This window comes from Petaurus breviceps, unplaced genomic scaffold (genome assembly GCF_028583685.1).
Source record: "Petaurus breviceps papuanus isolate PSGF00001 unplaced genomic scaffold, PetGlider_PUasm1.0 229, whole genome shotgun sequence".
Classification (NCBI taxonomy): Eukaryota; Metazoa; Chordata; class Mammalia; order Diprotodontia; family Petauridae; genus Petaurus; species Petaurus breviceps.
In genome coordinates this window covers 25,163,212-25,178,328 of record NW_027185903.1, presented here as the reverse complement: position 1 = coordinate 25,178,328, position 15,117 = coordinate 25,163,212, and the positions used below count along the sequence as shown (strand labels likewise).

The 15,117-nt window shown below is 36.2% G+C and overlaps 1 protein-coding gene across 2 annotated transcripts in view; it reads right to left on the bottom strand.

The window, feature by feature from the left end:
• Positions 1–7,137: 7,137 nt before the first annotated feature.
• Positions 7,138–15,117, bottom strand: part of IPO11 (importin 11) — a 230,997-nt gene continuing 223,017 nt past the window's right edge. For both annotated transcript variants that reach the window (XM_069096384.1, XM_069096383.1), the window contains one exon: positions 7,138–8,639. In XM_069096384.1, coding sequence (XP_068952485.1) covers positions 8,475–8,639 — 165 coding nt within the window. In that variant the 3' untranslated portion in view covers positions 7,138–8,474. The remainder of the gene's footprint in view (positions 8,640–15,117) is intronic.

The window sequence follows — 15,117 nt, the reverse complement described above, 5'->3', positions numbered from 1 at the left end:
GCCTCAGATATTTACTAGCTGTGTAACCCTGGGCAAGTCACTTAACATCTGCCTGCCTTGGTTTCCTCATTTGTAAAATGGAGATAATAATAGCATCTACCCCTCAGGGTTGTTGTAAGGATCAAGTAATACTTGTAAAGCACTTTGCAAACCTTAAAACCCTATATAAATGCTATAATTTTCTCATTCTTTTGAAAACTGTTAGTTCATATCCTGTGGCCTTTTAACTTTTAGAGTGAGTGACTCTTGGGCTTACATTTCTGTTAGTTGTCTATATATCTTGAGTACCAGATCCTTATTAGACATATTTGACAAGAGATTTTTTTTTTCCCTAATCAACTGGGACAGATGACAAAAGACTGTCAAGTAGCAGTCAACATCTGAGGCATGCCAATTTGGGGACTGCATAGAGAAGGTGCAGACCAGTATATAACAGTTAACATTTATATAGCAATTATCATGTGCCAATCATCTCATTTGATATGGGAGGAATGAACAAGGGAAAGGGGGATTTTAGATAGACTCAACCTTTCTCTAAGAATTACTCTAACTGTAGACTACTGGAACAGTATAAGTTTTAGAGGATCTGAGTCCCAAACTATTCAAGAAGAACGGAAATGAAACCAACCATACTTATTTGGTAAGGTAGCTAATATTGTTTTCTGTGGCTGTTATTAAATTCTGCCCTGATTAAATGTTTCAATGCTGTTCTTTTTAAGTTGTCTGTGATCATGGGGAGCTAAGACCTAAGTTAACCTCAAAAATTCCCACTTTTCAGATAGGATGGGAGCAAATGACCATTAAAAAGTCTCCAAAATTTGAGCCTATGCTTATGAGGGCCCAAAGACAGTGGAACCTAATGGGGATGCTTTATTGCATCTACAATGCATCCTCCCTGTCCATTTTCTCTGTTCTGTTCCTTTTTAGTGGTCTGTCCTTCCATGGCCACATTCCAGGTGTTAATTCCATCCCAGTGAGTGCCAATGATATCTGTGAGGTCATTGGCTTCCTTGTGTTAGGATTAATGTTGCACTCTTTGCACCTGTTCAAAGACAACTGAGGCACAGGTTGATGGATGGTACCCTCGGACATTGTCTCCAAATCTGTGTTGCACTTGCGCTCTTCCATGGCAGAATACTTGACAATTCTAGGAGGGCAGTTTGTTTACTTCCTTTTTCAGTTTAAATCTCTTCTTATGCTATTTGCAAGAAGAGGTCAATGTAATTTTTTCTTTTTCACCACAAGTCTTTTACTTTTTAGTTTTTTATTACTAACTTTTGTTTTTACAGTATTTTCATTTCCAATATATTCCCACCACCTCCCCCTGACCCTTCCCTTGCTCAGGGAACCATCCTGTGTAATGAAAAAATAAAAGAGAAAAAAGCAGTTTAGTGAAACCAGCCTGACAAATGAGTCTAACAGTAAATGAAATATTTTATACTAGTAGTCCTTCATTTCACAAAGAAGAGGAGGTGCATTTTCTTATTTTATTTTATTTTTTTTTTTTGCCAGGGTTGAGCTTTTTGGTCATCACAGTTTACACAGTGTTTACCTTTTTTTTTTAAAAAAAAAAAATTTACATTGTTGTACCCATTGTGAATACCTTTTTTTGTTGCTTCTGCTTACTTCATTTTGCATTAGTGCATACAAGTTTTCCTATACTGCTCTGAATTCTTTAGGCATTGTTTTATATAGCACGGTGATATTTCATTACATTTATATAAATGTATATAGATTAGCATAACATTACATGTTATGCTATAAATTAATCTAGGTAGTACCATCTTTAAGTGTGGCCCAATCATAACAAATGTTTAGCTATTACCCAATCCATAGGTATTTACTTTGTTTCCAGTTCTTTGTTATTGCACACGCATACATACATGGACACACATATACACATATGCATGCACAGATATGCATAGGAGACTACTTTTTGTCTTTGACTTCCTTGGGGCATTTGCTTAGTAATGGATCTCTAGAACCAAGGATATGGGCATCTTAGTTATTTTCTTAGCATAATTCTAAATTACTTTCTAGAATAGTTGGACAAATCCACATTTCCAAAAATGTGCTACTGTACTTGCCTTTTTGCAGCTCTTCTGACAATAGACTATTTCCACATTTTGTGAATTTTGTCAACTTGCTGGGTATATTAAGGCTAAGAGTTATTTTAAATTACTTTTCTCTTATTAGTGATTTGAAGCAATCTTTTATATGATTGTAAATAGCTTGTAATTTTTTCTTTTTGAGAACTGGCTGTTCACATCCTTTGACCATGTGGGGAGCAAGTGAGCCAAGAGAGCTAAGTGAAATCATATTCATTTGGGAATATAGCCAACACTGTTTTTATTCTTTGGGGTCATTCAGTGGAGAATGGCTCTTGGGTCTTAAATATTTGCATTAATTTCTTATGTATCTTGGACACTGGATTCATATCAGAGATAAAACTATGGAGTTGATGCAAATACGTAAGACCTCTCTCCCTTCATTCCTACTTTTTCATGGCTTCCCTTGAGATTCCAAGACCTTTTATTCCTTCAAATCAATTGTCTGGCTCAATAAAGCTGCCCCCTTCATAGTTTGATTTGTGTAGAACTAGATCTAGAATTGGTCTAAGTAGGATTGTCATTTTTTTATATAGGTAGAACCCAACCTCTATCATTCTTTAAAAAGTGTTTTGTAATTGTATTTCTGTAAGTCTCAAGCAGGCCTTGCTAAACCCAGATATGTTTAAAGGAATTTACAATTTATTTTTAAAAAATAAAATGTTTTCAAATAACAAAAATACATGTTCTTTCCCCTATTGTAAATTTTTTTTTTCAAATCTTGTAACAAATTTGCATAGTCAAACAAAACTAATTCCCTCTCAGTGGTCATGTAAAAGAAAACACTTATCACAATATGCACCCTGAGTCTATCACCTCTCTAACAGGAGGTGATCCCAGATAGATATATTCTTAAGGAACCTTGTTGAGTGCACTCCATCCTTAGCCAAGAGCCCATCGTTATGGTATAACATGGAGAAGAAATCAAAACCCCATTTTCAGACATTGTCTTAGTCACCCCCCAAATCTGCCCCTTTTCTTCTGAATCCCTTACTGGGATTCAACAGAGATGAAAATATTGCTTGTGCCTCTGAGGTCTTCAGCTCTTTTGTTCAGGACTTGGTCCTGAGAAATATCTTTTAGATTCCTTTGGATGTTATCATTTTTTCCCACATAAATCACCAGAACTTTATAGTGTCTCTTATCAAAACATCCAAAGAAACTCTTTTTTAGGTACACCATTAGAGCAATACTTTGGACTCAGAGGTGATAAAACTGAGTGAGGCTCAGAGAGATTAAATAAATTGCCCAAAGTCATAAAGGATTCAAATCAAGGTCTTCTAATTCTAAAATCAGTATTCTTTTCATTGTAGGATTTGGTAGGTTGTTGTTTCTTTCTATTTGTAATAATATATAATTTCTAGTTATAATTATATAACCATTCTCTCCCCACTCTCACCCCAGTTACAATGGCGTACATATGACAAGGTGTCACTCCTAAATGACTTGTAGATCTCTGATTCTATGAGAGTTATATAGTGTGGAAAGACAGCTGAAAGGAAATTTGAAAGAGATAGGGTGAAAGTTGCTGGAAACCAAGGACTATGTTTTATGGAGGAGTGTCATTCTTTACTTCTACATCCCTGGGGTCTTCCATTAAGATCCTGAAAAGTTTGTACCTAGCCCACATGATTGTGTGGGAATGGGGAGACTTATTATATCTGTAAGATCAAAAACCAATTGTCTAATAGATAAGGAAACACCATTTATGCCCTGAAAATGCATAATGATGCAAAATGACAATAATGAAAAAATGTATACATAAAGGGACCTCAAAAGGGGTTCTAGTGGATACTGATGTCTACGCTTTACAGAGAGGCTGGTTGAATGCCCTGTTTTATCTTGAATTTTCCACATTTCCCCAAGGTATACTATGTGAACGCTACTCTGGGCCATTCCCTTGGTCTATGCTGTATCACCTATACAAAAAGGGTACACCATCCTTCCTATGCCACAACTAGTCCCAAATGGGGCCTGTTTCCTACTTAATGAAATCTCCAGTGACAGCTGTACCACCATCTATCACACAGTTCAGGGATTTTGAGACTTGGTCAGCCATGTGGCATATATTCTTTTATTCTTTGCCCAATAACAGTTAGGATCCTTAGTGCTGTAGTAATAATTCTTAGCTCAATTATGACACCTAGTGGTCTGACTCATATGGCTGATGGTCAAAACATTACAGTGGATTTGATTCATGTTTCATAGATCTAGCTGGAGGGCTTAGGGAACTTGCATGAGGCTTAATAGACTTTTCTTTAATTTTCTGTTATTCTCTCATGAGGCTTAACTCATATATCATACTAAATATGACTTGAAAAGACAAGCAGGGTGGTAGAGGTGTGTCTTTTCAAAGTTAGGCAGGAAGTTGAGTATTTCTACTTTTTTTTTTGGGGGGGGGGGAGGCTGTCAAGTATTTGAGTTTTAGGCTTGTATCATTCCTGGTGCCTTGACATCTGATGGTAAATTTCACATGCACTAGTCAAATTCTAAGTATTGTATCTGATGCTGACTTTAAGATGAGTCAGAAATAAAGTGACATCGTTATTTTAATCCTAACACGTATTTTGTAAATAAGTATGCATTAGCAAAGTCTAAAAAGGGCATTCAATTATTGAAAGGTGCTCTCCATAAGGTGCAATAAGTTTAAACTCATGAGGACTAAGGGAAAAGATGCAGAGATATATTGCTTACTTTATTAGGGAAAGTGTGCCTTTTAATGCTACAAAGAATTGATGGTGAAGTCTGTAATAAAAATTTCTTTCAAAAATTACCTTCCTTGTCATTTAAGATTTGTCTAGGACTTCTGAACTACTTTCATGTTAATATCTGGCCATGGTACCATTCTTGGCATGCTTTATATTTTATTTAAAAAAAAATTTTTTTTTTTGCTTTTTGTTGGAGGGAAGGCAGGGCAATTGAGGTTAAGTGATTTGCCCAAGGTCATACAGCTAGTAAGTGTTAAGTGTCTGAGGCCAGATTTGAACTCAGGTCCTCCTGACTCCAGGGCTGGTGCTCTATTCACTATACCACCTAGCCGCCCCATGCTTTATATTTTAAAAGGCTTTCCCATATAGGTCTGGCTCTATGATGGACCAAACCATTCTCTGTTACAGAATCAAAGCTTGTAGGGTGGTATCTGTTTACTTTTGTCTTTTTTCTCCAAGCACTTGGTACAATTCAAAGGTGGCGCTTAAAACATTTGTTGCATTCAATTAGTGAATCATAGACATATAAAGAGTTATCATAGGTAATCTAGTATATGACCTTAACTATAAACCAATTCCCATTTGGTGTACTTTGCTTTAGGTATTCTGGCCACTGACCACATGGCTAAAGAGTGGAACAGGGTACCTGTGGGTCCTGATCCCATAGGGAATGCACAGAATAACAAAAAACTTTCATGCTCTAGCTAACTCTTCTCTCTGCTACCATCTCACAAAGGAAAGAAGCAATTGAAATGAAATTGGGGCTCAAAGTAGGGACTAGAAAAAAGATCAATAAAAAAGTGGGGGCAGCTAGGTGGCGCAGTGAATAGAGCACCGGCCCTAGAGTCAGGAGGACCTGAGTTCAAATCTAGCCTTAGACACTTAACATTTACTGGCTGTGTGACCTTGGGCAAGTCATTTAACCCCAACTGCCCTGCCTCCCCCCCCCTCCAAAAAGCAAAAAAAATAAAAATAAAAATAAAGTGGTGAGATGGACAAAGAAAAAATAGAATGAGAAGGACCTCTATAAAGTATTTACCACCACAGATTTTTTACCAATGAGGCAAAGAATCTTGTGTTTAAGTAGGAAAACTGAGTTAGATCCCTGAAAGACTATGTAGTCTTTTACAGGGGTGGGCAGAGCATGAAAAGATGGACAAGGACTTCAGTGAAAACTGAAAATTAGAAAATTTGTGTTTTTATAAGTGTCACAAGGCTGTTTCTGTGGTGACAGGATGGATTAGGGATCACCTCATAACCAAAGATTTTTTAAAATGTGACTTCTTGACAAATACAAAACTCATGATAGAAAGGCTATCTGCATCCAGTGAAAGAACTACAGAGTCTGAATGAAGATTGAAGGAAACAACTTGTTTTCTCTTTTGTTTTGTTTCCTCTTTCTTTTGTTCACTCCATTGGTTATAATCCTTTACAAAATGATTAATGTTTAATGTGAAAGTATTTGTAGAACCTATATTGGATTGCATGCCACCATGGGGGAAAAGGGGGAGGCGAGGAAAGGGCAAAAAATTTGAAACTCAAGGGATTGTGGAACTGAATGTTGTAAACTAAAATAATTTTTTTTTTAAATGTGGCTTCTTGGATATCTGTCAAGAGGTCAGTAGAAGGAATTCAGATTAGGAAAATGCTGATCTTTCAATGTTTTGAGAAAAATTTCCTCAAAAGAAGCCTTGTGTTCAATTGAGTGTTATACAAAATGAGAAGCAAGACAAACCAAAAAAAAAAAAAAACCCTTTAGCATGTAATAGGACTTATTGAGAGATTCTAATACAATTTGGAATTTATCTAATACTATGTATTTTTTCAAATATTTTTTCAATACATTTTGTCCCAAAAGTCTTGGTACAATTTCAAGTTATTAAGGTTTAAGACTTTTGGGGCACCTTGTACTTTGGCTTAATTGAAAAGCCACAAATCTAAGATCTGAGGATTATTTTAAAAGAGCTTATTAGGTCATTTCTGTTACGATTAGAAGGAAGTTATCCAACATAATAAAGTCATGTCAAATGAACAGATTCCATTTAGAACAATCTTGGACTGAGTGACAGAGGCAGAAAAGATGTGGAATGAAGTCCAGATTAAGAAGACTTTTGTGATTAAATGAAATAGCAAACTCCAGGTGTCACTATGATTTGCCAGTGCAGTATTACCATTGACAATATGCCACACTACCTTTTTATCTTCCTACTGAGTTGTGAAATGAGGCATCTGTTTGAAATTCCCTGTGAAATTTGTTATGAAATTGGCATTTGGGAGGTGGGAGTGGGTGGTAGAGAAAGCAACCAATCAGACTAAATCAGTCAGAGATGAGGTATCTTTGGAACTTTAATGAGACCATATACGTTCTTTGTCTTGCTGAAAACATCAAATACTAGAATACATTTTGGGTTCCACAGCTTACAAAGGGGCAGTGGGTTCCCTACAGTTACATACTGTACCCAACTTTCTATAGAAAGATCAAAATTTTCCTAACCTTAATTTAGAACTTTTCCTAAAAAATGTCTTAAAGGTTTCTTACAACAGGGGAAGAAGTAAAACAAAGTAAGGCTTTTTAAATTTTTTTCTTTTTTGGTACTACATATTCTCTGAGGAATAGGAAGGCAGATTCTTTGCATCACTATTATGTATGATCTCTTATACTGTCCTCTGATCCTCACCAGTATCTTTTAAGGCCCCTGACTCATATCTGTTCCCTTTCCAGTTTAGGAAGGTGAGCCAGGTACCCCCTGGACAACAATTCATTGCTTTTCTTAAAGATGGTCTATAGCTAGCGCCTCAGTTTTCCCTGGGGCTCACATTAGGGCTAGCAGCCTTAATGATTGATAAAAAGGAATGGGAGTGAACAGTGAACTCAGGTTTCCTACCTGACACTGCAGTATCCCAAGTTCATTGTGCAGGCCTTACAGTACATATTTAAAGACTAAGTGTGTTTCCTGAAAATAAAATGAGAAAAATATCCCTTTACTAACAACAGTCCCTATATCAGATTAGTACAATGAAAATAAAAGCATTTGGCTGATATAACTGGCTTTCTTTTTTTTTAGATGAAAACATTTCCCTTTCAAGATAATCTTAGGAATATATATATCTCTCTCTATATATATATTTTTATACCTAATGACCAAATTTCTTAGTCTCCAATTATTTCCAAAAATGGCTTTGCCATTTTTAAAAAAAATCTGTAGTTTCATTCACTTAAAAAATGGGTAAGGCAGTCACCAACTTGAGCTAATTTTTGCTGCAGGAAAACATTTCAGACATTGACTATCAACCTTCGCTTCTTCTTAAGTGTTAAGAGTACATGATTAAATGATAATCAAAACCATTTTCTTCTCTTAACAATAAACTAAGCAGCTATTTTCAATGAGCACATTTCCTCTTGCAAACTCCAGGTCCCCCCCCCCAATACAAAACTACTCTTTTTGGGAACAGGTTTTTAAACTCTCGTTATAAGGGGTTTTTTCCTTTTTTCCCCCCTTTTTTGAAACCAAAAAAAAAAAAAATGGCTTTGTGGTCTCTTCTTCTTTACTTTCTTTCACAACTGATTTCTTTAGCATGTCAGCTCCATCTCAGTAAGCTTGGTATTTGTCTTATTTCAGGAAGAGAGAGTTAGCCACCCAAGGTTCCAGCTGGGCTTTCAGAAGCCCTGTAAAAATTCTTGTAGTTGGTTGACAATTTCTGTATCCACTGTCTCCATGAGAGCCTGAAAGCTTTGCTCTCCCAGCAATTCCTGCTGTGCTTTGAGCTTCTCATAGACAAACTGCTGCAGTGACACCGTGTGTACAGGGTCCTTAAGGGCAAGCTGTAGAAAACACAGAGGAGCCAAAAAGTATTAGACAAAATACAAGTACTACTGTAGCTATTCATATTCTCTATAACCCTTTCTTGAATAACAGGATTGCTTCTGACTTCCTTATCACTGAAGGTTCAGGAACACAGGCTCACTGGGGAAAATTTCCTCAAAGGAAACCTTGTGATCAACTACCATGCCTACAAGACTTCATGCAAATCAGCTTCTACTGGTCTGGGCCTGCTTTAGGATCAATGATCAATCCCTGATCTATTGACTCATAAATTATAAGTCTTATAAGGATGGGTCAATGCAAAACTGCTGAAGATTTTTAATAAATTTACCAAACTAATATACATTTTAAATGTTTCATTGGCAATATTAAATAACATACATAGAAAAATTAGGGAGTAGTACAAATATCTTTGTGTTGGGACTTAACTAGGGAATTCACAGGTTTATAGAATTTAGAGCTGAAAGGGACTTGTGAGTAAATTTAGAACTCCCTCATTTTACAGTTATGACCAATGACACCTCATTATTAAGCAGCAAAGCCTGAATTCATCATTATTATAAGTAGAGAAAGCAAATGTCAATTATCAGTAAGTGGGAGTAATCTGTCAAAACTTTTACTAGATTTATACACAGTTGGTTTGAGTTTTGCAATATAATTTAGCTCATTTGCTGCCATAAAGATCCAACTCCCAAACTCAACAAAAAAAAAAGCCAAATTTTCCCAAGAAAACAAGCTGTTCCTTATCAGATACTGGGGAAGGGGTTAGGGGGTGGGGGAAGGAGAATGCAGAGATGGCAACAACAGAATCCCTCTGGGTGGTTTTAAAACATTAAAATTTTGTGGCCTTGGAATGGAATAGGGAAGAGATTGCTGAGCAACAACTACATTTATTACAACTGTTTCATGGCTACATATACATTTTATGGGGACAAGCTGAAATTTCTGGGGGAAGGGGACAGAGCAGGAAGACAGTCATTTTAAGGTCCTCTACTGAGGTATCTCAAACAGAAAAAGATATTCTACCAGCTCCACATTCAGCTCCCTAGTTCCTCATCATTTGGTCAGGTTTGTTTGACTTCTACCACTACCTTGAGACTCTCCAGACTGAGTGCTTCTGCATGAGTGCCCAGACTCTATTTGTTCTGCGCATCATAAAAGACTTATGTTTTCTCAATACCAGAAAAGGAAGTTTAAAGCTGAGTCTCTATTAAATGCTCACTATACGCAAGACACAGCTAAGCAATGTTTAAACAAATGAGCCTTTGTTCAGAGACAATGATCATTAAAAGCAATTTTCCAAAGGATACAGTGTACTCTCCTCTGATCAAATCTGAGCACAGATATGTACAGGATGCCCCAAAAGTCTGAATGCAATTTTAAGCAGGAATAATATCACTTCTTTTTCTTATTTCTGATTCTGGGTCAGCAAGCAAGAAAATATCACTACCAAAATAAGAATTCTTATAATAGAATAAAACTGTCTCCAACATTTTTAAACTTTTCACCTCCTTTCACAATTATGCTTTTCACTTTTTCTTTTCACCAGGGAACTAAACTAAAAACATGATTCTGAAAATCTGGCACATTACATCCAACAGTTTGTCTGTATCAACTCCTCCCTACCTCATGACACATTGTCAAACCAATCACTCACAGAAGTATGCACAGCCAGGTGCAAAAGAGAGAGAAGGAAGCAAGCAAACATTTGAACCAAAAATGAGCTTTCCATTTTTCTACATAGTTCTACTTTTTTCTAAACATTTCTGCTTATTTTCTTTCTTCTCACTGTGTTTCGTAATAGTCAGGCTTATATGCCTTACAGTGAAGATCTGGGCCTTTAAGAAGCCAAATATGAGGAAGTCTCTTGGATATAAGGCTTTGGAGCAGACAGGCTTAACTGGGAAACAGGACATAGAGATGCATTGGACCGGTAGTCACTACGCAGCTATGGCATAGAGGTTTCTTTGTTTCAAAGATAACAAAAGGCTAAGGTGACATGAACCTGATATCCTTCTGATGCTATAAAAGGTCTGCATCAACCCAAATTCCCGCCTTTGTAGATCTGGTGTGGATACAGAGAAAGCATTGGCAGTCAAATGAACTAGAAACAGAATATATGTATCTTTGCCTCAATGTCTGACAAATGTATAAGGTAAGAAAACCTCTTCTTTTAAAACTCTCTGGCTTGTCTCAATAACTCAGGTATCATCATCTCTATACCTGAGGATGACTGCCAGCAACTACGCTTGGAACTTACTAATTACTTACTAATGCTATACAGGAGCTAGCAATTACTTCAGCAAGACTAAAGTCTTAGTATATTTCATAAATATATCATTATTTCAGCTGTCTTAGAGAGCATTTTTCATAGAACCTCAACCATGAGGGACGAGGGAAGTATAGAGAAAGATACAGGGGAAAATATCAAGAAAGAGGGAGGGAATGAAGAGAAGAAGGGAGGGAACCAGAGAGAGAAAGGGAGGCATATAGGGAGTTAAGGAAGGAGATATGGATGGTGGGGAAAATGGTCTCTTAACAGACAAAATAGAGCGTTACAATACCTAATTCAATAAAGCTCATGCAATTTTCTCCAAAAGAAGCCCCTCTAGTTCTTACTGAATCCACTTATGTTTACTTCATATGTAATGATAACAATTTGTAGCCTGACAATGAGGGAGAAAACAGGAAAATAATAAGAGAAAATACAAGAATTCAAAGTGATAAACGATAATTTTTAGGAGCTCTGTAGTATATAAGTAAATAACCACATATATACATCATATTAATAATAGCATTTGTATAGCATTTTAAGTTTTGTAAAGTGCTTTGCCTGTGTTGTGTTATCTTATCTAATCCTCACAACAAATCCTGTGGGGGTAGGTATTGTTATTTCTTTATTACCTAGGAGTAAATTGAGGCTGAAAGAGATTAATTCAGTTCCACAGATGAAGTGCCTGAGGTGGGATTCAAACTGAGGTCTTCCTGACTCTAAGTATGGTATACTATCCACAATGTCACCTAACTGCCTCACAGTATAATAATGCATACTCATAACAGGGAGCCTTCAGCATCTAAATAAGATTTTGAAGTTTTAGTTATCTAAAAATGCCATTTATGTGGAATTGTTAATGTCCTTACAAAACCAGATAAATGAAGTGTTACTTTAATCATTCTGCTTCTTTTTAGAAGGCAGTATTTGGTCTCTTGAGAGGTATTTAATGAAGAAGTAGGCTGATAGTACTTACACTTGAAGGTAAGATTTTTCTCAAAAAAAAAAAAACCCAAAAAACAAAAAACCAGTTCCTGTCAGAATCTTACAAAGTTTCCACTGTTAAAAATTATACCCTTTGGGAAGTATCAGATGCAGGCTAATGATAGCTGACAACATGTCAGCAAAGCTTATACTGCTAGCTGAATGACCTTTGGTCTTTGAAGATGTTAAAAGTTCTGGAATAAGTTTGTCAGGATATGTTTTTCTTATTCTTTGATTTCATTATTTGAACCAGAAATACTCTCCATAATGTTTAATTTATTTTTAACTGCATTAATTTAACTCAGAAATTTCACCCAGTGGGAGTCAGTCAACCAAACTTCTTACCTGAAATCTCCTAACATATTATATCACTTAGTATCTCCATAAAGATGTTTTCCTTAAGGTTTCTCAAGAAAGAAACTGCTGGGAAGTTATTTCTACTGGAATTGGAAGATAGTTTTGACACTGGCCAAAATGGATAAAATTATTTTAAAAATTTTACAAAGTAGCACTTTTCTGACAACATGGGAGATTATTCATAAAATTATCCATTAAGAAATCCATAATTGTCCATTAAGAAAAACTACAAACTACTGTCACAGCTTGAGAAATTTATACAAATTCTATATAATACATACTTAAACTATATTATATTTTTTAGCTTCTATGTAGAAGAACTGGTACCTGATACATTATTTGCTACAATTTCAACATCAAAGTTGGTTGCAGTGACAAAATTACATGAAATTTTGATTTTAGCAATAGGCAAAGTAGAAATAAGTATTTTAAATCTAGAATTGCATAGCAGAACATTTTTAATGGGTCTTCTTTCAGTATACAAAGCTATTCTTAAAAAAAATGCAATCAGTCAAATTCATGAAAATTTATCTGAAAAGAGTTATTGAAGTTCTGATAACATTTTCATATCATCTCTTTTTCTATCCTGGAGGAATAGCTCATGATAGATATCTTACAGGTTACCATGACAGTGATGATGAAGCAAAATTCCAATGTAAATAAATACAATCAGTTTCATAGTAAGTGACGTCATAATGCCTCAGGTCCTACTAAACAAAGTGAAGAACTAACTCCAGTCAGTTTAACAAGTTTTTTTAATACCTTCTTGGAAACTAGAAACAGGAAATACAAAACTTTACCTTACATGTCAGAAAATTTCATCAAAAATGCATGTGTTAGGAGCGGCCAGGTAGCACAGCGAGTAAGAACACCGGCTCCAGTGTTGAGAAGACCTGGAGATCGAATCCCGGGCTCAGACACTTAGCACCCACCCACAAACACCTGGCCTTGTAACCTTGAGCAAGTTACTTAACCCCAATTGCTTAGGGGCGGCCAGGTAGCTCAGCGAGTAAGAGCACCGGCTCCAGTGTCGGGATGACCTGGGGATTGAATCCCGGGCTCAGACACTCCGCACCACACCCAGAAATAACTGGCCGTGTAACCTTGAGCAAGTTACTTAACCTTGATTGCTTTAAAAAAAAATGCATGGATTAAATCTTAAAGAACTGTTCATTTAGGGAAGAATACCCTAGACAATGAGAAGAGCACAAGAGTTTGATAACAAATGTCAAATGTATTTGAAACTAAGGACAAAATCATTTCCAGAGGTTATTACTGAAGAGAACACATGGGACAGTCAAATACAAAATCTTTTCCAAATGTTATAAGGGAAGGCTTTGGGAGAAAATGTAGTCTATCAAATAAATTACCTCAGCCAAAACTGCATTATCAATTAATAAATAGGAAAGAATCCTAAGGTTAGACAAGAAGGGATTTCTTTCAATTTGCCAAGTCACTTGTGATCTGAACTATTAACTCTCTTCCAGGTCTTATTTGCTTATAGTGAAAATGGCAGGCTTTTCAAAGAATCTTTTATTTTAATGACTCTAACTGGTTTTTAATTCTACCAACTGCCAAAAAGAAAAAGTATTGAAAACAATTTTTTTTTAAAAAAAAGCTTTGAAATCCTATTTTAGTCTCATTGGTATATAATTCACAAATGTTTTTCTTCTTAATGGATTTTACTGTGATTTCACTCCACACAGTGGTGCTTCTTCTGATCAGCAATGTGTTTATTACTGATATAATTCTGGGTAAATGCATACTACCAGTTTTACTTAGAAATCTCTACTTTTAACTATCAGGTTAAAATGTCTTCTGTAAAATGTTATTTTTCCATTCCTTGGGATATACTAAAAGGCAAGTTTCTAAAGACGATCAAATAATAGTCATATTTTTTTAAAGCAATCAGGGTTAAGTAACTTGCTCAAGGTTACACGGCCAGGTGTTTCTGGGTGGGTGCTAAGTGTCTGAGCCCGGATTCGATCTCCAGGTCTTCTCAACACTGGAGCCAGCGCTCTTACTCGCTGTGCTACCTGGCCGCCCCTACAGTCGTCTTTTAAGCTTGAAAAAGTTTTTTTCAACTCTGGGAATAATGGACAACTCTAAAATTATTTTTGAAAGCCTACTTATCAACTGTATACACATAAAGTCCCTCTTGAAGCTCTGTCAATCTGAATTCTAGGATCATATAGTTAGAGACAGAAGGGATCTCAGAGGCCATTCAACTTTCACAATCAACCCTACTCTAGAGAAAGAGTATCTACCTACTGGTCCTTCCATGCTGCTTACAAACAAGCCCAAGTCTCCCTAACCCTTGAAAAATCCTCACTAGATCCTATCATGCCTAACTATCTTCTCAAACTTTCTTCCGCTTCTCACTTAAACTTTTAAAAAGATTAAGTAAAACAGGAGGTGCCTCCAATTTCTTTCCTCTTGTTCTCTTATAAAACTTTATCATTCAACTGAAAGAGCACTCTCTAAAGTTAAGGAAGATCTCTTAACTGGCAAACACAACCTTTTTTTCTCAATCTTGACCTTTCCTGACATCTCTGCAGCATTTGATAATGTTGACTACCTTCTCCTCCTAGATACTCTTTCCTCTCTGAGTTTTTAGGACTCAGTTCTTGCTTGTTTCTCCTACCTCTCCTTCTCTACCTCCTTTACTTGAGTCTTCATCCATATTACCTACACCAATGGTGGATATCCTCCAACACTACATCCTAAACCTCCTTCTCTTTACTCTTTATAGAATCCCATTTGGCGATCTCATCTGCTCCCTTGGGTTTCACTGACTTCTTTGCAGATGATTGCCAGATCTATCTATCTATCTATCTATCTATCTATCTATCTATCTATCTATC